General features: G+C 40.6%; 1 protein-coding gene across 1 annotated transcript in view; it reads left to right on the top strand.

The window, feature by feature from the left end:
• vegfc (vascular endothelial growth factor c) overlaps positions 1-16,878 on the top strand; it is a 56,143-nt gene extending 39,265 nt beyond the window's left edge. The window contains exons 4-7 of the mRNA XM_034606151.1: positions 4,138-4,277; positions 10,928-11,070; positions 13,186-13,510; positions 16,101-16,878. Coding sequence (XP_034462042.1) covers positions 4,138-4,277; positions 10,928-11,070; positions 13,186-13,510; positions 16,101-16,209 — 717 coding nt within the window. The 3' untranslated portion in view covers positions 16,210-16,878. The remainder of the gene's footprint in view (positions 1-4,137; positions 4,278-10,927; positions 11,071-13,185; positions 13,511-16,100) is intronic.
• The last annotated feature ends 8,005 nt before the right edge of the window (positions 16,879-24,883 follow it).

Below are 24,883 nucleotides of genomic sequence, written 5' to 3'. Positions count from 1 at the left end.
GATTACCACTCTTTTTAGCACTTTACAGTTTTTGCCATTCACCCATTCACATGCATACAGTTTATCTATGTGCAGTACTTTCTCTACTTCACTCGCACGCTGTTGGCAGAGGCCTCAGGGACAATTTGGGTTCAGTATCTTGCCCAAGGATACTTCAAAATGCAGGATGGGGGGGACTGGGATCGAACCTGTTTAGAGGAGAACAGCTCTACCTCCTGAGCCACAACCACATGTAAAGAAATATCTACATAAAACTTCACTGGAATACTTGCTTTCCAGAAAAGTAGTGTAAATCGTACCCACATCACGTACCCCCACAACTGGCCTGGAACTGACGAACATGTGAACCGTCTTCTTTCCTACTCTGTGGTTGTGAGGTTTCTGAGCTGTGTTGAAGAGTGGGTGAATGCTCTGAGCTGGTTAGCTCATTTCCAGGTAGCTGTTGTTAATGAACTAGCTCATACACTGTGCAATAGCTTATTGTTTCAGCTCAGCTGCTTTATTCATTTCCTCTAAGCATTAATTTAATGTACTGGCAACGGTAGTCTGGTTTGATGGCTCTTTTGTTCCAGCTGATTTAATCAGAACAGGAAGTCATTATGTCCTGTAGCCAGAATGTGGCTGACTTGGTGTGTTAGAGACCTGCAGTACATGTGCAAATGCATTATATACTCGTATTCCTGTGTGTGTTTTTTGTGTCAGCAGTGTGTCATTCATAATTCAAAGCAGTGTGCGAAATATCCAGTGGCAAGCCGGGGGTCCGCTACTTAGGGCTCCAGTGTTTTGCAGAAGTCCCCCCCCCCCCCCAATTTTTTTTTATGAAAACAAAAGTGATGATTATATTTTGAATATTTTGACACTCTTGACATGAATGCACTCGACATGAAAAACTAGATACAGGTTCAAGCTAATACTTCTCTGTGTTTAAATAGCACATTTATCAGATCAAAGCAGCTTTCCTTGGATTAATTGGCATATCACAACGGGAGAAAAAGATATTCTGTTATTGCGCATTTTTCCGTGTGTACACACTCCTTCTGGTAAACGGAGTCAGATCAGTCACGAACTGTGGGCTGACAAGTTGCAGATTCAAGGTGATCACTGGGACATGTTATTACTCACACAACTCTTGCATTACGACTGGTAACACTTTCCAGCTTCAAGTAGATTGTTTTAGCAGGTTGTTGAGCAATGCGTTGAAACCCACATAATCAGAACCATGAATGAATTATAGAGATGACGTGTGCACGCACACGCACAGACAGAAACACACTCACTCTCTATCTCTCTCTCACGCTCTCTGTAACGTTACTGAAGTAAGTACTTGTAGAAAGTGATACAGTCATGCTGGGACTTTCCATAACAAACTGTGTGTGTGTGTGTGTGTGTGTGTGTGTGTGTGTGTGTGTGTGTGTGTGTGTGTCTATTCACCAGGTCAATGTAAGCATAAAGTCAAGTGCTACAATTGTATGTCTGGTCACTGCCTATTTGCTATTTGATATAACGTTCATACTAACACATGCTGTAGTGTGATGGTATAAATAAGTGTTGACTGCATTTGGAAAGGTTTTTTATTGAAATGTCAATGTATTGCTAAATGAATGTGAGTCAGATGTAGATGTTCAGGACTTTGACTGGTACACTGGGCTGTGAATAATACTTTTTTGTGGGGCTGGTTTTCTCTCCTATTATTGTTGTTTGAAAACCAAATATATTTAAAAATGTTCACTCATTTAAAAATCTGTCTATAAAGGCAGCTGCAGTGTGTATTTTGAGAATTGGACAAATGGGTTTGATTCTTGGGCCACAGAATCAAACGACTTCAAGCAGCAGGCCATGCTTTAGTTGAGGTAGGAGAAAAGGAGGCCAAGGTTGAAGCTGAGAGGCTTTCGCCTGGCAGTGGTGACACGGCTGTGGGTGCCCAGTCTTTTTAGGTTTCACAAGACATTCTTTCTCTCCACTAGTTTTTCCTAACTGCTGTTCTTGGCTCCAATCTCAGACTACTGGCCACGGTTTGAAGATTTACATAGGCTGTGGTAATACGTCATTCAAATTACAGGCAAACTTGGATAGACAATTTACACTTCAGCTGAATTCATACGACTCCCAGGATGTGACAGAAAATAATTTGTCTTAAAATGGACATATGGAAAGGTGAGGAGTCAGATGTGTCTGTTTCTTTTACCAGCACTCTGTGGTTGGTTTCGTCATTCTCAAAGCTTCATGCTGATTTGCTTTGACAGGGCCTTGAAACAGCTGGCTGGAGTTAAGAGATTTAAACACTTAGCAGGTAATAGCAGTTCTGCTAAACTGTATAATTTACTATTTGACAGACTTTAAGTATCTTTAAGCGACTAAGTCTGTCTGATGTTTCTCTGCATAAGGTTTTCATTCAATACCGTCCGTCAAGAATTTTCAGTCTGCAGATGTTTGAGTGGCACTGCCCTGTTCCTTCTTCCACTCCTCTGTATTGTGTTGTTGGCTGTTTCACCTTTAATGCCTCACATATGCTAAACCTATTAGAGCTATTCTTGCAAAGGGGCCCAACTATATATATATATATATATATATATATATATATATATATATATATATATATATATATATATATATATATATATAGTGACTGTGTCAGTCGGTCTGTCCTTTCTTACAGTGTAGTGATCCAGGATGAGATATCTTTGACAATTAATCATCAGATGCCCCCGAAGTTTGTTGTATATACTCATAGAATCTACATCGTTAATCCTAATGCTTTTATATATAAATATATTTCGGCATAGTACTGGTTTACAAAATGGTCGTAAACCTTTACACACTAGTTGTTGGACAAAAAAGGAGACTTAACAAAACTACCCAACAGAACAGAATCAATAGAATAAAAGCTAAACTGGCCGCCTATGGGGGTTTATCCAAATATGACGTTTTCTGACTTTCATAGAAGGACCCTTTTCTTTTCCATTGCACAGATGATGTGCAGAGAAAAACAGCACTGCTTTTCTGTAGTTTATTGGGGTTTAGTTAAAACTTGAGCACTGTGAAAGGGTTCCATGCTCCAGTGGAAAGTGGTCTGTTTAAATCTCGGGGATGTCAGCAGCTGGAAGCTGTATGAAGAGTTTTGCCAATCTCGAGGCCAAAACATCACAAATTTGAGAAATGTTTGCAGGTGGAATTTAATCTCAGTGGCAGTCTCTGAGAATTTTAAGAGCTGTGTGTGTGTGTGTGTGTGTGTGTGTGTGTGTGTGTGTGTGTGTGTGTGTGTGTGTGTGTGTGTGTGTGTGTGTGTGTGTGTGTGTGTGTGTGTGTGTGTGTACTGTAACCATGGCGAACACTCCACAAGGTCACAAACACAGAGGTCAGTTTTAATGATTTTAATCCTCATTAGAATGAGAGGGAGATGGACAGTTTAAGCTGTTTAAGGTTCTCGAATAGGTTCTTGAATAGGAGTCATTGAGACTAATTACTTAATTCAGACTGTTCAACCCTGTGATTGAGAGCTCTCAAGGTTTCTATTCTCTTTTGTATAACAGTCTTGTGTAAACATCTTCATCATTGCCACGTGAACATTCAAGCCCAGCTCTGAAATACTAATTTTATTCTTGGAGTGGTAATCCTTCACATTCCTTGTTATTGTTTTCAGTTTGGTGTTTTGGTGCTTGGTGGTTATATGGATCCTGGATATGTTGTGCTCTCTTAAAACTAATTTCCTGTGATTCAAGTTTCAAGTTTCATTTGCAAGCTGAGGTCTTTGTGTTTGAAATAGTGGCAACTTGTGACTTTTATTGACTGAATATGGTCAATATGGTTGGGCTGCCCTGGAAATCAGACCTGGGAGGTCATGGAGGCTATTGTGCTCCTTCCATTGGAGCATTTTGAGTCCATAATCAGAGAAAGTTCTATAGGTTTTGTGATTATAGTGACTGTTGTGTTGTAACAATCATATTGATACCTTAGCCTTACTCAGAATGAAATAGAAATTTAACTATCACTTATTAATGTCTTGTCGTTAACACTGTCAACTGTGGTTATTTGCTTGTGAGCTGCCAATCTTCACAGTGTATGGCACTATGCTTGTTGCACCTTGTCTTGATTCACCTGGTAACTCTCTGACTCCTCACTCTTTTGCTCTTTCCGCAGCTGTTTGAGATCACGGTGCCAATAACACAGGGCACAAGGCCAGTGACCATCAGTGTGGCCAACCACACCCAGTGCCGCTGCCTGTCCAAACTGGATGTCTACAAGCAAGTTCACAGCATCATCAGGAGAGCCCTGCCTGAGTTAGTATTCATACTTGTACTGTATTCATATTGCATCACCCTAACTTTGCTATGTTACACCTGGCACAAAGTGACGCATGTTTACTAGTTTCTCATTGCACATTGTTTCAATAGCACTTGAGCCCTTCTAAGCACCCAAGTGTGCATTGGTTTTAAAATGAGGTGTGGTCAGACACATTGTTATTTTCCTATAATCCAACAAGATGTAAACTCACCCGGTTTATAAAGGAAATGGGAGATATCACTCAAATTGGTTTATGGCGTGTTATGGCCAAAATACATCCATTATACACTAAGACACTAACGATGGGCCTCATTCAGCCATATCTTCTCAAGTTTTTTATTAAATTTGTTCTCAAGAAAGTGTTAATTTTAATTAACACTATTAATTAATGAATGCCATGTCTTTGTAAATTGAAAGTGTGTGCCAGTTATTCCTAATTAGCTAAGAGTTCACTGCTCTGCCAATGCCCATAAAAGGGCATAAGACTCCAGGCTGCCCACACAGAACTCACAAAAAACATGAAAAGAAACAGTTGAGGTAAAAAAAATAGTTTGATCTCAAATCTGAGATCAGGAAATGCTGAGCTGAATATGGACAAAATGTTTTACATTTTTGTTGTCGGGTCGGTGACTTTGGCTGACTCAGTGGAACTTACATTAACTGCATCGGGCTCGGGCTGGGTCCGGACTCGAAAACAACAGCAAAAACAAATGGGTTCGGGTCAAGCTTGTTTTTTTTCTTTCTGGCTTTAGACAGAAAAATGCGGACCGAGCCCGACACCAGGATTCAGTGCACACAGTGCGGTGCAGTTGCATCTCCTGGGTCACCTCTCATCTCAGAATCAGAAAGTTAGCTTAAAAACAATATATTATTTGGATGAAACATTTTAATTAAAGGCTTTAGCTGTAAAACCATGGAACATGTGACACATTTAATATGTAAACACTGTAAAACTTGTAAAAACTAAAGATGAGTACCTCTTTTTTGTGAATATGCGCATAAAAAAATCTCTGAGACATGTCTTTTTAAAGTCGGTTCTAAGAAGAAATTTCTTCTTAAGAACAGTTAGTGAATGAGACTCCTTGTGCCTGACATGGAGACCTTTGGAAAACATTTTGAAACATCATGAGCTCAGATCATTAAAACACAGTGCTGTGTCTGTGGTTGTGTATTCAGGATAGGAACGGCCTTTTCCTTTTTCCAGCGTGCGCACACAAACACATACATACTTTTGAGTGTATTGTTACAAAGGTTACTTCCTGTGCTGTGTGTGTATACATGGGTGCTACTTCAGGAAACACTTGATTCTCTCCTGATTAACTTCACACTTCCGTAAATGTTTGTGCACGTTCTTGTGTGTATACTTACAAACCAACTTGCTGTGACATCTGACCTCTCTGTGATTATCAGGATTCTAAGAGGAAATGATTCATAATTTGTATTTTGGCTCATGTCCTCTGATAACAGAAGGATGTCCATGTTCACTGATTGTCGAGAAACTGGATTAAAGCAACTAAAATACTTCACAAGTCCTGTTCACAGATCAATTATATTTGGTGCACGCATTGCTCAGTATTGAGTTTAACACAAACAGTGGATAATGACTAATTTCTTACTCAAACTCAACCGAAACCAAAACTTTGAGTGACTAGTGACTAATCTTATGAAATGGAAATGCATTAAGAGTTTTCCACACTGACAAATCATCCAAACACAAAGCAGGATTACATTCGATTAAGTGAGAGAATACACTCCTCACTCACCAGCCCTTTAACAAAAATGTCTCTCCTTGTATTTTTCTCTCTCCATCCTTTCTTTCACTTTTCTCCTTTCATCTCAGCCCATTATCAGTGTATATGTCTGCCACTGCAGCTTTGATTAAAACCACACTGTGTCTGCTTTCCTTGCCAGATTGTTTCACAGCTGTTAGTCAATCGGCAACTGTTTGGGGTTCAGTATCTTGCCAAAGGACACTTTGGGACACGGGATTCAAACCGCCAACCTTCTGTTTTAGTGGACAACCCACTGAGTCCTGAATCATCCCTTAGTTATTCTGCTATAGGTCCAGACTGCTGGGGGAACTCCCATCATGCACTGAGCACTTCTCCCCTTCTTTCTGTCTCTCTGCCCCCACATTCATTTATTTATTTATTTTACTGCACGTCACTGACTTTGTGTTTTTCCCCCTCCCCTAGTCACTCTCTCTCTCTCTCTCTTTGACTATTTGACTCCAGAGCTGCAGGATTGAAACTAATATTATTATTATTAATGTTATGATTTGTTGCCGGTATAATTAATAACACCTTTAAAGTCTTATTGTTTTCATTTTAACTAGTCCGAGCTGAAACCTGATGGTGCCCAAGTGTTCCTGGTCTCTCTCTCCTCTCTCTCCCCCTCTCCTCCCCCTCCCCACTATCTCTCTCTCTTCTCTCCACTCTTTTCCACCCACCTCTCCTCTCTCCGCCCACATTGAGTCTGGTTCTGCTGGAGGTTCCTTCCAGTTAACAAGGAAGTGTTTTCTCTCCACAGTTGCCAAAGTGCTGCTCGTAGCTGGAACTGTTGGGTTTCTCTATACATTTTCATAGAAGGTCAAGACACAGGGCTTGACCTTCTATGAAAAGTGCCTTGAGATGATGCATATTTTGATTTGGTCTCATAACTGAGCGATGTTATGGTGAAGTGTTCAACCCCTTTCATTAAGAATTTAAAATAGGATCACTCCATGAATTCTGTTTCTTCAAATAAAACACACACACACAACTGGCTCAGGAGGATGGAGTGGTGTGAGAGGAGTGTCATGCTTTCACTCTGATGATTCAGACTTTGTCCGACTTAATGCACTTTGGGCAAAGTTGCCAACTCATGAGAAAAACTGTATGCTCTAATTCAAGCACACTGAAGTACAGCATATAGTTTGTTATAGCAATATGTTAACGTTCACATATTAACTATGGGTACTTGCTAGTCTGCTGCATTTGTATACCTAATAAACCCAAGTGACACAGCATGTGGAGAACTGCTTTGATCACCTCAGTTCAAGCTTTGTGTTGGCTGCATTCAACTTTGTCTTGGCACAGAATCAAATGATGCCTCCAGTCTGTCTTCTTTGCCTCCTCATTCAACTTGATAGAAGATAAACAGTTCTGAAACTATTCAAAAAGCAGCTGACATTTAACATTTTGTACGCACTGTTTGTTCTGAGTCAAAAGCTAACTCTTAAGAAAATATTAATAATGCTGGAGAGCACGTTGCTTGTTTATAAAATACAAATTGATGAATTCAATTTAGCTCCCCCTCCCTGAGCCTGCAAAAACATTGTTATTTCACAACTTTTTTGAACAAATTTCTGACATCATCCACTTCACCAGATCCTTTTCCGATAGTGTAGACTCTCATGTGAAACCTGGCTTTTCTTTTTCATGGGGGAGCTCACTATCACATCAATCTGCTTAACAATGAAATGAATTATTATTATTACACTCTTTATATTTAATACCTCTGAGTGTTCTGCAATCCTCTGTTCTCAACCTGATTTTTGTCGGATTAGTCCAAACCGCTTTAATGACTTCTACTGATAGTAGGTGATCATTTCAGAAATTGATTTGGAAGTCCGAAATAATATGCATTCAGCAAAAATCCCCAAAACCTATAGAAATATGGCAGATTGGCATAATGAATAGAATAAATAATAGCTTCCTTCATGCATCAGCAGGCACACATTTTGTGATCTGTGCAGAGACTTTTGGGGTGAAGATTCACTTTAATGTGTAGTAAATGCGTCATAAGTGAGAGACAGACCTGAGAATCTGTCTCAGAGGAGCATTAATATCCGAAGGGCCTTTGAATCATTAGGATTCATTAGATAACAACTCACATTCACAATATTTATACAAGTACAAGGAATGTTCAATATCGAATTAGTGTCCGAGCCCATCTGTATTTACCACTGAGCTGAAAAGCCAGCATGTGCAGTCATCTTATCCAAAGCACATCCATCCAGATGAAGCCATCAACATAATGCACTCTTTCAAAAGTATGATTTAAATGGAGACTACTTAAAAAGACCTTCACCACAGTTTCCATTAACTATGGCAAACATTACAGCTGCAAAAAAGGATGCCCAGATAGTGTGAATAGCAGTCAGTGTGGAAGAAAGTAGGTACAAGAAAGACAGGAAGAAGACATGAAAGGATGAAAATGATTAAAAAGGCATGGGGCAAAGAAAACAGGAACAGTTTAACCAGAGAAAACAAATATCAAGGTCATGTGGTCTTAACATAGCAAACAGCAGAGCTACAGAGAGATATCAGTGACTCTCCTCCTCCTCACTTATCTGAGGTTGACCCAAGAGGACTGTCTTTGATGATGTTTGTTTGCCTACAATCTGCTCCCTTCAAGTCTCTTAACCATCTAAATGATTTGAAACCATATTTGATCCATTTACCTTTAAACATTATGCAAATAGCTGGAAGTTTGGAATCTATGAAGGTTTTTCTGTTTTTACCATAGACTGTATACTGTATATATATAGACTCCAAGACCCTCATTAGTAAAACAGTGCATACTTAAGGTGTACACTCGCACAAAAGCCAAAAATAGTGTAGGACAAAAACACAGTTTATCTATTTAAGTGGTCTTCAGTATGCTCTGTGTGTCTGACAGTAAATATAGGTTCACTTCAGCAATTTTACACAAAAACTACATGAAAACTTGACAATATGAATTCTTACTTGGTGTAAGAATATATTATTAAAAAATAATCATTCAGTTGTACAACCCTTCTATTTTATGGTAACTGAGTGTAATTTAACTTATATATTTTACAATTTGTGCCTATGGAACAGTTAGATATATACAAGTAGATATAATACTGCTGGTTTAATGTTAATGATGAAGTGAATTCACCTCATGTCTCAATAGCCATTTTTCCATACTCCAAACTGTTACTATGCATGAGTTTGCATATATTTTCCCATCAAGTTTGCCAACTTTCATTCCCTTTTGTGCATATGTAGAAAAAAGCATCTGGGGAAGTGTTGGAAAAATATCATCTTGAATGATTAGTTTGGGTTCACGCCCAAACTAATCATCTTGAATGATTAGTTTGGGTTCACGCCCTATTACTCGCACATTTCTCACCACAGGCTCATGCTAACTTGCGCTACCCGAACGAGCAACATGAATAAACACAAATATTCGCCTCTTCTCCTCCAGGAAAAATTATTAGCGCCACTGCTTCAGGATCAGAGCAGAATTACCAGTTGGTTTGTACAGTCTCCTTTCTGAGTGTTCTCCCTCCTCACTACTGCTGACCTGTACTCACTTTACACTTTAACACTAAAAACCAACACTCATCGCAGGTTACTACGTTTGCGTTTATGTCGTTTACTTTTTATTTGTTTGATTCGCTGGAGAGTTTATGAGAAACATATTTAAACACATTGAACATGTAATGAGCAGACACACACACACACACACACACACACACACACACACACACACACACACACACACAAACATTGATTATTGTGGCAGGCCTACCTTAATATTTTTAAGAATGCACCAAGTTAGAGGGTTCCTTGCACAGTTTACAGCTTTCGTTCTCTGAGAATTTCTTTCCTATCCAGGTAAAATTATTGTTCACTGAAATATGACATGTCCATCACGCAAACAATAAAAAGCGACAGTATATTGTTGACCTGTCCCAGGAAAGGCAGGAATCAGTCAAAGGTAAAAGTCCAATCCTCGGCCAGCTAACCCCTGACCCCTAACCCATGCACAGCCCATTACAGAGTTGTGATAGCTTTTCAAGTCAATTTTATTTGTATAGGGCCAAATCAAAATATACATTATCTCAAGCGACTAACTTGAAGCTTTGGTGTGACAGCAGTAATAGATCAGCCTGTACTTCAAAGGATTTGTGGTTAGCAAAATAACCTCAAGTTAAACGAATCAGGTCAGATCAAAATCTGTCAACAGCCCAACTATGGACTGTTCAGATCCATGAAAAACCACAGTCATTGTTCCCACAGGACCATGACAGGGACAAGAGTTTCCAGAAAAGTATGCTTAAAATGCAGCTTAACAAAAAAGGACCAGTGTTTAGCTGAGGTCAGTTGACTCAGACCCCAAAACCTTAAAAGGAAATATCAATGCAATGCAATGCTGCTGCTGCTGAGTCTGGACCACAGAAGCCTCTCACAGCACATCACCACATTCAGAATATGTTTTGGAGAATATTTCAATGAGATTTATGGCAGAAAAAGTTTCATAAATGAACAAACAGGATGGACATATGTAGGTCTGTAAGGAAGATGTGGTGCTGGAGAATGGGAGACAGTGAAGCAGGTGAATCTGAAAACAGGAAGGAAAGTCCAAGAACATCTGGTGGGCATACGGAGAGCTGCAATGACTGAGGGGCCTTAAATGCTTGGAAATTTGATCAAGTGCATCAAATTTCCATGCAATCTCAAATTAAAATTTCATTGTCAAATTTTCCAATAAAAATAATATATAGGTAGGAGTTACTGGAAGTTTGTGAGCCTTTACAGTATCTACAATATCTGCAGTGTGTGATCTTAGGGTTAACTAAGCAACAAGATCTGAAGTGTCTTGAAACTGTTCTCTCTGTCTGTCTCTGTTGAAGGTGTCCAATAGCCAATAGGACATGTCCTCCTGGTCAGGTTTGGAGCAGCAGGCTATGTTGGTGTGTCAGCATAGCTGCCAACATGCACCACAACACCCCTCCACCACCACTACCCCCTCCAAGGTCGGCCGAACAGCACCGAGGTGAGTGTTTACACTGTTGCACACAAAGGGCCTGATCTACTAAGATCCCAAATAAAGAGTGCTAATGTGTGTGTTAGGGAGAGCAGAGTGACCGCAAGCGCAAAGCGAAATGTAATGCCGTGGAATTGGAGGTGTGAGTGGAAGAGGCAAACAAACATGTTGTTGAGCTACAGCAAAGAAATATATAAGTCAAAGAAACATGAAATTGGAAAGTATCTGCGAGAAAGTAAATGCTGTTGGTAAAACAAAATGAACAAGCGATGAAATTAAGAGAAGATGGCAGAACATAAAAAAATAGCTCATAATAAAACCTTGGCTAATAAAACAGGTGGGGGGGCCGGTGGAAACGATGCCTCTGATAGGTCTGGATTATTTTTGCTTCTGTCAATCCAAACATGCTAACACGAGCAGAAAAATTCCTGTTCTCTCCGTCTTCTTCCTGCCGTCTCCTCCTCACCACAATAACTGCAGCTATGTGTGCATAATGCTGTGCCGATTAGCACCTACCTTTCAAATGTATTAAATATAGAGGCAGTCACAACCACCACAATTATTTTCAGGCTTTGTAAATCACATTGCGTGTGCTAAATTAATGTATTTGCATCTACTCCTCCCAATATTTTGCGCACTCGGGTAGAAACGCCCGATAATGCATAATCATTAAGACAAACGTAATAAATCGACAGCGCGTGTTATTCTGCACGCAATCCTCAGTGCGCACCGTTAGCAGATCAGCTTTCATGTTTTTTTGCGGGTGAAATCAAGTTTGCACAGGTTTTTACAAGCGCAAACCTTTAGTAGATCAGTCCCAACGAGTTTTGTGTTGAAAACACTAACTCTTACCTAACCCTGAGGCAGCCTAATAAGAAACAAAGAAAACAAATTAGAAGTAACTCATAGAAATGTCAAGACAATGTCAAGACTCCTGACCCAAGAATCTGAATCCAGCGACAGTGGTCTGAGATGAGGCATGTAGCGAGCACACACATAGTTTTGTTCCATCTGCAATTGTTCACTTGAACGGGTTATAGCCAAATTTGCACTTTTGTCCCTATCCAGTTTTCTATTGACAGCAATGCATTTTAGCACTTTTTGTCCTGGTTTTTGTGGTCTCGTCTTCTGTCTGTCTGTTATAATGTTGTACTGTTTTGGATGGATGCCTTCTCTTTTTATTGCTACAAAACAAATCTACCTACGGGTACAAATAAAGCAATCTTAACCTTAACACTGAAACAAACACACACTGTCAGCAGAGCCAATTTGCTGTTTGTGACAGGATAATGTTCAATGTGTTCAACAAGAAATATTTACTGTATGTGTTTGTTGAGAGTATGTGTGTGTTTGTGTGGATATGCATGTTTGTGAGTTTCTCTCTGTGTATTCGTGTTTAGCTATGATAAGTGCAAACAAATGAGAAACAGAAGAACCTTGAGACCCTGGAGTAACAGATTCCACAGATATGTACACATATAAATACGCATCCACAGTGTGGATGAAGGGGCCAAAATAAATGATCTGTATTAGAGCGCAGGGGGAAGTTTTCAGCGTTGAAATTGGTCATGTCTGTTTGGTCATGAGGAATTGATGTGGTTTTAAAAAAGGGTTGTTTTCGTGAGATTTGCTTTGAGATAATGAAGTCATAGTCGTTTCTTTTTTACAAGACAAGGGAAAGAGGAACAGCTTTTCTTCTTTCTCAGACATTTGCAACACACGTTGGAAGCAGTTGATTCAATAACAGCAGAACTGGCCCACCAGAATCGACTGGGCTTTATTGGGCCAAAGGCTTCTATCTTTAAAAAAGTGTGTAAATGATGAACTGTGCGTATTTGAGTGAGTTTGCACACAAATTTACATAAATAACGTTGTAATAATACCCTATAAGGTTATGCCGTATATGGTATAAAGCCGTATACCCCCCCACACCCCCACACCCCCCACCCCCACACCCCCCACCCCACACCCACACACCTCCCCTACCCACCCCAAACCATAAGTGGTACTGAAAATAGATGGATGGATGGATGAATCAGTACTCTACTGTATATGTCTCCAGCCAACTAACTCCTGCCCATACCTAAATTGCACCTGTGTATGTCTCTTCTAACATCTCTGCAGATATATTTTCAGCGGATGTGTGTGGCCCAGATAAGGAGCTGGATGTGGAAACCTGTCAGTGCATATGTCGGCGTGACGATCAAACTCAAGACTGTGGCCCTAACAGACATCTTGACCGCAGTACCTGCCAGTGTGTCTGTAACGTCCTGCCTCCTCCCTCCTGCCCACTTAACCAGGTCTTTAACAAGGAGACCTGTCAGTGCACATGTACCAAGACATGTCCGAGGCACCAGCCCCTCAATAAAACAAAGTGTTCCTGTGAATGCAACGAGTCACCCAATAAGTGTTTCTTAAAAGGACGGAGGTTCCATCAAGCTACATGCAGGTAAGAAGGGATGTATGGGTCACAGTACCATCTGATGTTTTCTGATTAAAACAACACTTTTAGCAGGAGAGCACTCAGTGCCTGAATTTAATCAGAAAATACTAAGAATGAGAGAGAGAGCCATGGTAAAAGTATGTTTCTTCTGATTCAATTCAGTTCAATTAAATACAATTTGTATGACCCCAAATCATAACATACTACATACTACAAGACCTCACGGTATCATAGAGAAATCCAATAGGTCCCACAGTGAGCAGCACTGACAACTGTGGAGAGAAGAAGCTCCCTTTCAACAGGAAAACACCTCTTCAATCAGACTCAATGAGAGAGAGAGAGAGAGAGAGAGAGAGAGAGAGAGAGAGAGAGAGAGAGAGGAAAAGCACAAACTATGGGAGAGAATGTATCGTGACATGTGTCATGTGATAAAACTACATGGGGGCAGAGAAAGGGAGAGAGGGAGAGAGAGAAGTGCTCAGTGCATGAGTGGAGTACTCCCAGCAGTCTAAGCCTATAACAGCATAACTAAGAGATGGTTCAGGGCAAGAACATTTTTACATTTTAACCCCTAATGGAGAGATGGTGTCTGCCTCCTGATCACAGAGTGGGAGCTGGTTCCACAGGAGAGTTAGAGCCTGGTAGCTGAAGACTCTACCTCCCATTCTACTTTTACAGACTAGGAACCACAAGAGAGCCTGTAGCGAAGTGATCTATTGGGACATTTCGGTGCTATGAGCTCTTTAAAGCATGAAGGGGATTGGTTGTTAAGGGCTTTGAACATGAGGATTTTGAATTCTATAATGTATTTCACAGAGAGGGAATGCAAAGAAGCTAAGAGTCAGCACTCGTGCTGCATTTTGCATAAACTGGGAAATCCTGATAATAAAGAATGACAATAATCTAGTCTGGAGGAAACAAAAGCATTAACTAATTTCCCAGCATCCTTTTGAGACAGGATGTGTCCAATCATCATAATATTGTGCAAGTGGAGGGAGGCTGTAGAGACTTGTTGTATGTGTGAGTCAAATAATGTCCTGGTTAAACATAACTCCAAGGTTCCTGAATGAAGAGCCAAACTAATCTGGTGAGACAATGTTTCTCTGATGAAGAGGTGGAACATTTAGCTTAATGAATGCCATCCTGAGCAGAAATGATTTTTACATAACTGTGATGATGTAGGAATTTGGCAGCTAACGTTCTTGGATTTCAGTTGTTCAGTGGTTGCATCATCTTGGGGTAGTCACCCCCTGTGAACAAACACACACACACACACACACACATTCTTGTAATGCTAATGGCTGTGTGAGATGTAGATGGTCTGGCAGTGGTAGGTGGTTATCATAGTGAACCTGGTGTGTAATACAAGACCTCAGAGTGCTAATGACTTCTCCTAGCTGTCACTTAACCATTTCCGTTCCCAGCACAGGAGGAAACACACTCACATACACACACATCCATCCATCCTGTCCAGTCTTGACCCTTTGTGACCCTGTTGGGGGGTGATTTATGAGTATAACATAGCAGTAGGAATCTAGTGTCTGGGATCGGGCACTTGTGGTAGTATGTGTGTGAATGAGACTGTGTCTATCTATTTGACTCCTCTGTGTATTCAATCATGGGTTCATAGGTCTCTTCAAGTATCCGTGTCTAAATACTCTGTCATCCCCATGTGACACCCTGTGCAGCCAGAAAAGCAGGGCCAATTATGCACTAGCCCCAGAATCTTTGTGGTGTTGATAAAGTGCTATGTAAAACTAGCCTCACTCCTGCCACTGCTTCATGTGCTCTTTGGAATTCTACTCCTTGTTTAATCAACTGAAGACTGGATAATCAGGACCTGACTCGGAGCTGCCGTGAACCAGATATGAGCTTATTAAGGCTATTATTTTTGTCTTGACTTAGTTTAGTAGCTTTTTGGTGGTTCACACGTGGGCTGTAAATCACATAGCGGTTTAAGGTGGAGTTTTACTTGCTATGAAATCTAAACCTTAGTTCTTACCTTTGACCCTTAGAACACAATAAAGTAGTTACTGTTTGTCAGACAGCAAAGGTTCTCAATCATTTGCAGGAGTGTTTGTCTGTAATGGAAACATACAGACCACATCAGACAATCATGGATGACTTTAAGTAACCTAATTAGTTTCCATGCACACCACTGAGTAATGTATTTAGCAGATTCATTTGAAAGCAGCTTTCTGTTCTTATGTTTTAGATATGCTAGCAGCATGGTTCTAGAGATTTGGATTAATTGGTGAGTTGTCCTTGTTGGACTGAACAACGATGGGACTGAATACCAGGAAAGCTTGTACATACATTCAGAGTCTCCAGTGGATGAAGCTTTCTCAATTCCAGTTGCTCTCACTGTAGCACTACTCTTCGATCCACTCAACAGATTTACATGCCAAGAATATACATGTCTCAATAATATTTTTTCTGCGCACATACAAGACCATTTCATATTTGTGAATGGGACCCAGCCTGGCCAGATCTCTACATTTGACCTTTTTTTCCAATCTAACCTGAACTCTTGAAATATTGCTTGCATATTAGTTATTAAGCTTAATTCTGATTTTGTTTCCATCTTTCATTGCAGTTGTCTCAGGCCTCCCTGTGAAGTTAGGAGGCGGAGGTGTGAACCAGGTTTCTCCTTCAGCGAGGAAGTGTGTCGCTGCATACCGTCCCACTGGAGACGACTGGACTAACCGCTGGCTACTTAAATGCTAATGAGATTCTAATTAGCGGATAACAAACTTGAGTAGAATTCATCCCCCATCGCCTGTAAACTTGTGGATCATAAGTATCCCCATCAGCTGTGATGGCAGCTAAGTGTGTGGACCAGATGAACATGGAAAAACCTTAGTGAAAGAGTGGAGATATGGGAAACTGGTGATTTGATGATGGGAAATACACTGACTTGGCTGTGAGGACATTTTAAAAAGAGAGCGACGGGAGAATTCCTGGAGTCGAGAAATGGAAGGAAGGACTGAAAGAGGCTCAACACTCGACACGTTTTAAAATATTGTCTAAATAATTTGCTTTAAATATTATTATTTTTTAATTATTATTATGTCTCTGTATTCTTATGTCAGATATGAGTTATATAATTTATTAAATGTTATTTTTCAGCCTCTTTTTCAGTTTATTGAAGTTACCATCTTTTCCAAAAAAGTACACTGTGATCAGTATTTTTGTATTATATAAAGAAAATGTGTAAAATAAAATATACTGGCTGTTGACTATTGTTAACTTAGTTTGTTATCCAATCTATTCTAGTGTGTGTTTTACTGAAATTATCTTCATCTAAATTCGCCAAATCCATCAGCATCAGAAATAGACACTTAGAATAATCCAATATGTGTCTGAAAGTAAAAAGCGAAAAGTTGTGCTCATAGGGTGAAAACTAGATTCTGTAGTTTTAGAAAAAAAACAGTTTGTCTGTATTGATAGTTACACCTTGTTAAGATTAAGAGTTTCAATACCTGTGAGTAACAGTGGAATAAGAAAGTCCTGATATAAACTGAGGATTCAGTCAGAGATGAAGGGAGCAGCAATCACAATTGTAATGATAGAGGTTATGCCAATAATGGTTGTATATGTGAGTAGCTTATATTGTATATCAAAGCAATCTATTTGTAATCATCCACAATAAGCTGCCACCACAATCCACAATGTTAAAGACCAGTGACTCAGGCTCAGGTTTGGTCTCCATCTTTTTATCAGGAAAATATATGGCTTTTAATAATGAACAGTGTTTACCAGTTCCTGACTGTCTCACAAGTGCCAGAGACTGAAAAGAAACAGTGAAGGGTCAGAACAATGAAATGAAAGACACAACAGCTTTGGTGAGCAGAAGAGCAATGTGTACAACCTTAAGGTGAATGATGTGCAACAGCAGAAGTCCATGTCAGGCCTGTCAATCAAGAACATAAATCGGAGGCTGCAGTGTACACAGACTAACCGACATTTAACAGTTGAAGAACGTTTCAACAGCATGAATCCATGGACTCGACCTTCCTTGTGTCCATCTTCTTATGGATAAACTTCCAGCAGGATAATACATGATCCATGTTACAAAGCAAATGTTGTCTCAAACAGGTTTCCTGAAAATGACAGTAAATTCAGCTTCAACTTCAGTGAAGTCCTCAGTCAGATGTGAATCCAGAAGAACACCTTTGGGATGTGGTGGAACAGGAGACTGGCAGTGTGTCAATCTAGGATGGAGTCATGTCCACTTGGAGTAGAATGTCAAAGGAGAGTTTACAACATATTGTGGAATCCAGAGTAAAAGGAGGAACTACTCAGTGTTATATGGTGTTCCTAACAGAGGATGGTGAGTGCAAATAGGAGTTTTGTAGGTTGTAAAGAAACCTCAAGCTGTCACCTGCACTCTCTCTCACACACACACTTTTGACAATGGTATCCTGTCAAACGTAAAAGGAAAATTAAGTTGAGATTCCGGCTTTCCCATCTCCTCTTATTACACTATCTGTCTATGGTCTTCTGTCTGATTTCTCTCTCTCTCTCTCTCTCTCTCTCTCTCTCTCTCTCTCTCTCTCAGATTTCCCTCAAAGACAGATTGATCTTGCATGCCATTCATTCAGGCACCATGCATGTGTGTGTTAGCATTCTTTCTCTGGCAGCAGTAGTGCAGAGGTTATTGTGTGTGTGTGTGTGTGTGTGTGTGTGTGTGTGTGTGTGTGTGTGTGCGTGTGTGTGTGGAGGACATGCTGCTTCAGATTGATATACTTAATAATACTCTCCAGATGTAGAATGTCAGTTGTATCACCTCTCGTGTGTGTGCGTGTGTGAGTGTGTGTGTGTGCGTGTGTGAGAGTGTGTGTGGGTGGTGGGGGGTATTTGTACTTTTATCTTTGGGAGTTCCAGTTGAATTATAGACCTTATGGATGGAGTTCTGTCCTCACAATTTCAAAGGACTGTTTTAAGGTTTTTTTTAGAACATTAAAATGGTTCTCTCACATGGCTGACCTTAAGTTATTTTCAGCTTCAATTCACACTACACTGCATCCGCTGTTGTAACATTTAAACTTAATTTGTTTTACATTTGCTCTAGTCTTATATACCATTAAAAGCACTTTACACTAAGTCAGATTAATCAAATTCACACACACATTATCACAACCTACTCCAAAGTGGTGTGTACATTTCATGATGGCAAGATGCAATGTGATGCAGACGTGGACAACTCTGCATTGATGCAGAGACAGACCATAACCGATTACACTATAATTTTGTAGTGTTGGCCCACACACACACACACACATGCACAGACACAGTTTGTTTTACTGTTGTCATGGCAGTGGGATCAAAAGAAGAATTTTTTGGGACAAAGGTGCCGAAAGGGAGTATTTTCATTACACAGTGAAAAAAAGAAATATCATAGCAATAGAGGTTTAATCTTTTGAATTTTTTAATTGAACAAAAACTGCACCTTAGGAAAATGTCATGCCATATGCATTCACACAGTCAAAAATTATTTCAAAAATGTCCCCTGTCCCCCCTCCGTTTTGACAGATTACGTTCCTTGAACATTTTTGTTTTGTTTTGTTTGGTCTCCAGGAAGTAAAGGCGGGACAGCTGTAGAGGCTAGAGGCTCCACCAAACAACCACAACACACACACACACACACACACACACCTCAAGTCCTGCCATAATAGGGAAGGAAGCTAACAGACCTACCCAGGTCTGCTGATGAGGAGATAAAATGTTTGCACACCCTGATTGTGTTTTATGTGTGAGTGACTGAGAGAGAGAGAGAGACAGAGAGAGAGAGAGAGAGAGAGAGAGAGAGAGAGAGAGAGATGCAGTGGCATAGAGCGTAGTTCACACCATATATTACAGTGAAGCCCAGTATTAACAAGCCCACTCCCTTCCTGTGATTCAAACCATTTTTGACTTATGACCTGTGTGTGTGTGTGTGTGTGTGTGTGTGTGTGTGTGTGTGTGTGTGTGTGTGTTCACGCAAGTATGGGTCTATGAGAGAGAGAGAGACTGAGAGCGAAAACTTAAGATGGAGGGACAAAGACAGGGGGCTACTGGGTCCATCAACTGCTTAGATAACACAAAGAATTAGATGTGTGTGTGTGTGTTTACTTTCAAATATGCACTTACTTTCTCCGGAGGGGCTGTGAACGCAAGTGTCTGAGTGAGAGCCTCCGGAGCAATATATATATATATATATATATATATATATAGACATATAAATCAATCAAATTCTATTTGTTTAGTCCATTTTCATAAATCATAATTTGCTTCATATGGCTTAACAAGGTGCAACATAATCCTTTCCCCTTTAAACCTCAGCAAGACTAACGGCGGGGTTCACACTGGACGTGGAAGCGCCGTGAAAAGCCGTCCGCCTCCTTTCTGCACCCATGTTAATCAATTGGGATGTTCACATCAGCAGCGAAGCGCCGCACAGCACCGCAGCCGGCTCGGGTTATGCCGCGATGGTTTCGGCCACTGTTCTAACTTTCAATTTCCCAGATTTTTCCCCCCACATGATGAAATGTCCCCATCTGCCCATCCACTGTCGTTGTTTTTTTTATTATGTACTTATTCCACACATTTGTCAGTTGTGTCTAAACAGACTGACATACACAAGCAGACAGACAGACAGAGACAGAGAGAGAGGGGGCTTGGGGTGGAGTGGCTATAGGCTTCCATAGGTCAGTCACTTGTGAAGACCATCATCATTTACCCCCGAACCCCTACATTGAAGGGAGCATAAAACAACATACCAGCAATATGTGTGATTACAAAGTAGCAGAAGAAGCAGGGTCGCGGGCTGACCGGCATGGAGAAATGCGGGTCCGGTGTGAAAAGCTAGTTGGCTGTGCACACAAGAGAATTGATGCTGCGCGGCACTTACGCATCCGGTGTGAACCTGGCGTAAGGAAAAACTACAAAAAAGAAAAGTGAAAAAAAACCTCAGAGGTCATGTGAGGGATCGCTCTCCCAGGACATAAAGAAATGCAATAAATTTCACTTTTAGCAGAGCACATCAACAAAATAAACAAAATTTACAACATTAATGAGAAAAAAGACATCAATCGTAAAAGTGCATCAATGGTTAAATTATTTATACGAAATAAATAATCTGACAGAGATGACAGGAGCAGCAATGATAATTGTAATGATAGAGGTATTGCCAAAAATGGCAGTTCAATCAGGAGAGACTTCGATTTTTAACAACATTTATTGAAATGCGCACAGAAAGTGATGTGAATAATCTATCGGGATTAGATGGGGGTGAAGCAGAACGTAGTACAGGAATTCCCCCCCGGTGTCTAGACACTGGTGGTGGTTGAGGATCCAGATGAGGTGATGATGATTCTACTGAAGACTGGAGGAGGTTGGGGTGGAGGTGGGTTATGCGCGTCACTGAATGACGGTTGACTGTGAAAGAGAAAAAGGGATTTAAAGTTTGACAGCAGCCGCATGATTGGCCGGAAGAGACTGTGGCAGAATCTGATTGGCCTTTTAGAAATGCCCACAATCAGCTGATCAATAAGTATAGAGAGAGAGAGATATTTGAGATTTATTGAGTGGGGGTAAAGTCTTCCTGACTGAACTTACGCTGAGCTTCATTTCAATCAGAAGAGACTTCGATCCAACGTTTTAACAACATGTATTGACATGCGTACAGAAAGTGATGTGAATGTTATAGTCTTTTGACGTTTTAGACCCCTCTGTGATCGGGATTAGGGGGGGTTGAAGCAGAACGTAGTACAGGAATTCCCCCTAAAAGAGAAGGGAAAGAAACTGAAGATACTGAAGTGACTTTGAAGGAGTAGTTAAATTGATAAATGATTCTTACCTTATAAATGTAGCATTCTAGGCAATGACAGAATAAATAATTCATACCTTAATAAGAACAGTTCAGTCAGACAACTCACGTTCTCATATGATTACACAGGAATGATGGGAGTGATGAGCAAATACTTGTAACCCCCTACAGGTGGATGCTGGGAGGGTGGAGGGGCTGAACTGGTAGCAATACTGCAGCAGCAGTGCGAGCAAATTTCTCTCTGCTTAAATAGACCACCTGATAAGGTGGGTGTGTATTATAGATGGTTGTGGAGAGTGAGGTATGTCACATGATGTATGTCACATGATTGGAGCAGCGCAGCTCGCAGGCGTCGCTCCATATAATATAGTAAACCAACACTAGTTATAAGCATTAATTACTGATATCCAGGTTTCAGAAATCTTCGATTTGCATGGACAGTGTTGATGTCTGGGCGAATATAGGAGGTGAAGGCAGAATAAATCCATAAAGCCAATAAGAATACTGCATCGAGGAGAAGATGCTATATTTAGTAGAGCGCTAAAACATGGAAAGGAGGAACTTGAAAAATGCTGAAGCGAGAAGGAACTGGATGATCGATAAGTCTCTGTTGAGACGCTGATCCGCGGATTTGAAAACGGTAGTGATGACTTCCCCGTATTGATGCTTTAACACACTCGGGGGATGGCAGAATGAGGCTGACTAGACTCATGTCTTTTCCTTGGGTCTCACCTCAGGCCCAGCCTTAGCACACACGCACTGTAGGGAGGTTTCAGTTCTTCCAGTGGCGGTACTAAAATCCAAATGTCTTTGTGGGTAATAAAATCGTTCAGGAAGGGGAGTCGTCTACTTATGTCCAGGGGGGTTGACCACAGCGGGAATCCTGTGTAGACGTCGTCCTGTACTCTCTCGGGTTCCAGATCTTCCATGTGTCGTCCTCACCACAGTCCCACTGCCCCTCCTCACTCGTACTGCTGCGGCCACTGGGGAAGAGAGGGAAGCACTCTGAGTCGCGTGAACACACAAATACAGGCTCTCACACACACGTCACATTTCCTTGGTCACTTTCCTTTATTTAGCTTTTAGCAGGCATTGAACCAAGTCTTTCAGCCTCCGCGTCACGCCCGACTCTTCCACGTATCTTCATCTGGTACCTTGTCTCAGGCTTTGTTCGCTTTGTCGCCCCGTTACCATCCGCAAACTTCCTTGGTGGAACAGCCTTAACTCTGCGGTTTGTCGAACTCTCCAATCTTTCTGCAACCCTCGTGTCCGTCTTCCCTGTGGTTTCCATCATCCTTCATTGTACCTGTCCCAAACCAATCCTTAAAAAGCATGCTGTCCTGTGTTGACCAATCCTGAGCCGTGTGAGGGTTGGTCCATTAAGTTAGCTTCATTTCACTTGACCAGACCAAGTCCACAACTCTGGAGCACATCACCAGAGAGCAAAGTGCCTAACACACATGGCATTATGCTCCTAAAAGTTACATTACTCGTAATTCCATAAGGTTCCATGGGAATGCAGCTATGTACTACAGAAAGGGAAATGAGCTGGTAGCTTCACAGTGGCTTAAAGGATGAAGCTACTCTGTCAGTCACAGAGGCACCATGGTCATCACAGAAGAGTCATGGCTGTGGATAAGCCCTGATGGCGTGTTGAACAAAGAGCGACTTTTAGAGATCAAGTGTCCAGTCTAGGGAAAATCCTTCTAGTCTCTGGAAAACCACTACAGCAGCAAGGTAGCCTTTGGAAATCTTCTGCATAGGGCTGACCACATCAAAGCCGCTAATCTGGATCCCATCCCAGTGAAACCTTAACACTTTTGCATATGATGTAAATGTCTGTGCTGAATGTGTGGCAAAGACTTTCTATATAAAATAAATGCTGCCTCAAGTTGCCAGTGAATTTCCTTCAGGCGGGTTGTAATTGAGTAATTGGTACAAGCAGCTTTGTGAAAGCTGGACCTTTTTAATTTACTTTACCAGTGCCAGCTCCAAACCAATGAAATTAACATCACATTTGTTGTTTTTCTTGTTTTAACCTATTTTGACTCCTCAAATTGATCTACATTGGGTGGCTAGTTATATATATATATATATAAGGAGCACACATAGGAACAATTGTCGATCTGTCATATTTAAGCTTTTTAAGACTCGTTATAATGGAAGTAATAAGATATAAAAAAATTGAATGAAGTTATTAATGATAGCAGCAACAGTTTATGTCTAACCTTAAATGTGCTGCAGAGATCAGGTAGCACTAACAGGTAGACCAGCCAGGATCTTGAATTCTATTCTGAATTTTACAGGGAGCCAATGTAGATAGACAAGAGAAATCATATTTCTCCTGTCTTAGCTTATCTAGTTCCTAACAGCACTCGTGCTGCAGCCTTTTGGACCAACTGGAGGCTTTTCACAGACTTACCGAGACTTCCTGATAATAAAGTAATACAGTATTGTGTAGTATAGTATATACAGTAATCTAGTCTGGAGGAAACACAAGCATAGAATAGTTTGTCAGCATCCTTTTGAGACAGGATGTTTCTAATTGTCATGATATTGTGCAGGTGAAAGAAGGTTGTACTACAGACTTGTCCTGGTCAAACAAAACTCCAAGTTTCCTCACAGTGGAGCTGGGGGCCAAGCTAATACCAAGGTGCATATCTGGTCAGACAATGTTTCTCTGAGGTGTTTAGGGCCAAGCACAATGACTTCAGTTTTGTCTGAATTTAGAAGTAAAAAGTTAAGGGTCTTCTAGGCCTTAGTGCCATTAGACATTCTTGAAGTTTAACTAAGTGAAGGCTTCATAGATACAGTATGTACAGCTTGGTGTCATCTGCGTAACAATGAAATGTTTGTGGTGGTTTCTGATAATGTTGCCTAAAGGAAGCATATATGAAGTGAATAGTATTGATCCAAGGACAGAACCTTGTGGACTAACTTTTGTGTGCATGGAGGAGTCATTGTTAACATTGATATTTTGGAATCAATCTGATAAGTATGACTCAAACCAGCCTAGAGCTGTTCCTTTCCCACATGTTGTTCCAGTCTCCAGTCTCATGATCTATGGTTCAGCACTCCAGCAGGATTAGTATAGTGACAAGTCCATTGTCTGAGCCATGAAAACATAGACAATTTAACCAAAGTTAACATCCTAAATCAATTAATTGAACAATTTTAACGTGGACTTCAAGAAGCAGACATTCTTCTCACACTCTTTATTTTTATTTCTTCATTCATTTACCAAAGAACAAATGTAAGTGTGTTACGTTTTTACAGTAAGATCACATTTTGACACTACTAGAAACAGCTGCGGTGGTGACTAACATTCCTCTTACAGATGGAACTTTACTTTATCCAGTTGCTTACAGTTTAGTTGTTTTTTTCTGGCAGGCAGAGGGTTTTCAACAACTTCAACAAAACAGACATTGGCACTGAAATCACAACAGGCAGCTTTTTCGAGTGAATTATCCAGATTTTGTCCTTCTAGCAGCAGAAATGACGACATTAGCTCGTGGGTTGCTCTGTCATTTGGTCCAAAGCCAAATAAGAAAATAATCTGTTTCTGTGGT

Source organism: Hippoglossus hippoglossus, chromosome 1, assembly GCF_009819705.1.
Source record: "Hippoglossus hippoglossus isolate fHipHip1 chromosome 1, fHipHip1.pri, whole genome shotgun sequence".
Classification (NCBI taxonomy): Eukaryota; Metazoa; Chordata; class Actinopteri; order Pleuronectiformes; family Pleuronectidae; genus Hippoglossus; species Hippoglossus hippoglossus.
The sequence above is the reverse complement of the archived record's forward strand: the minus strand, read 5'-3'. Positions and strand labels throughout refer to the sequence as shown.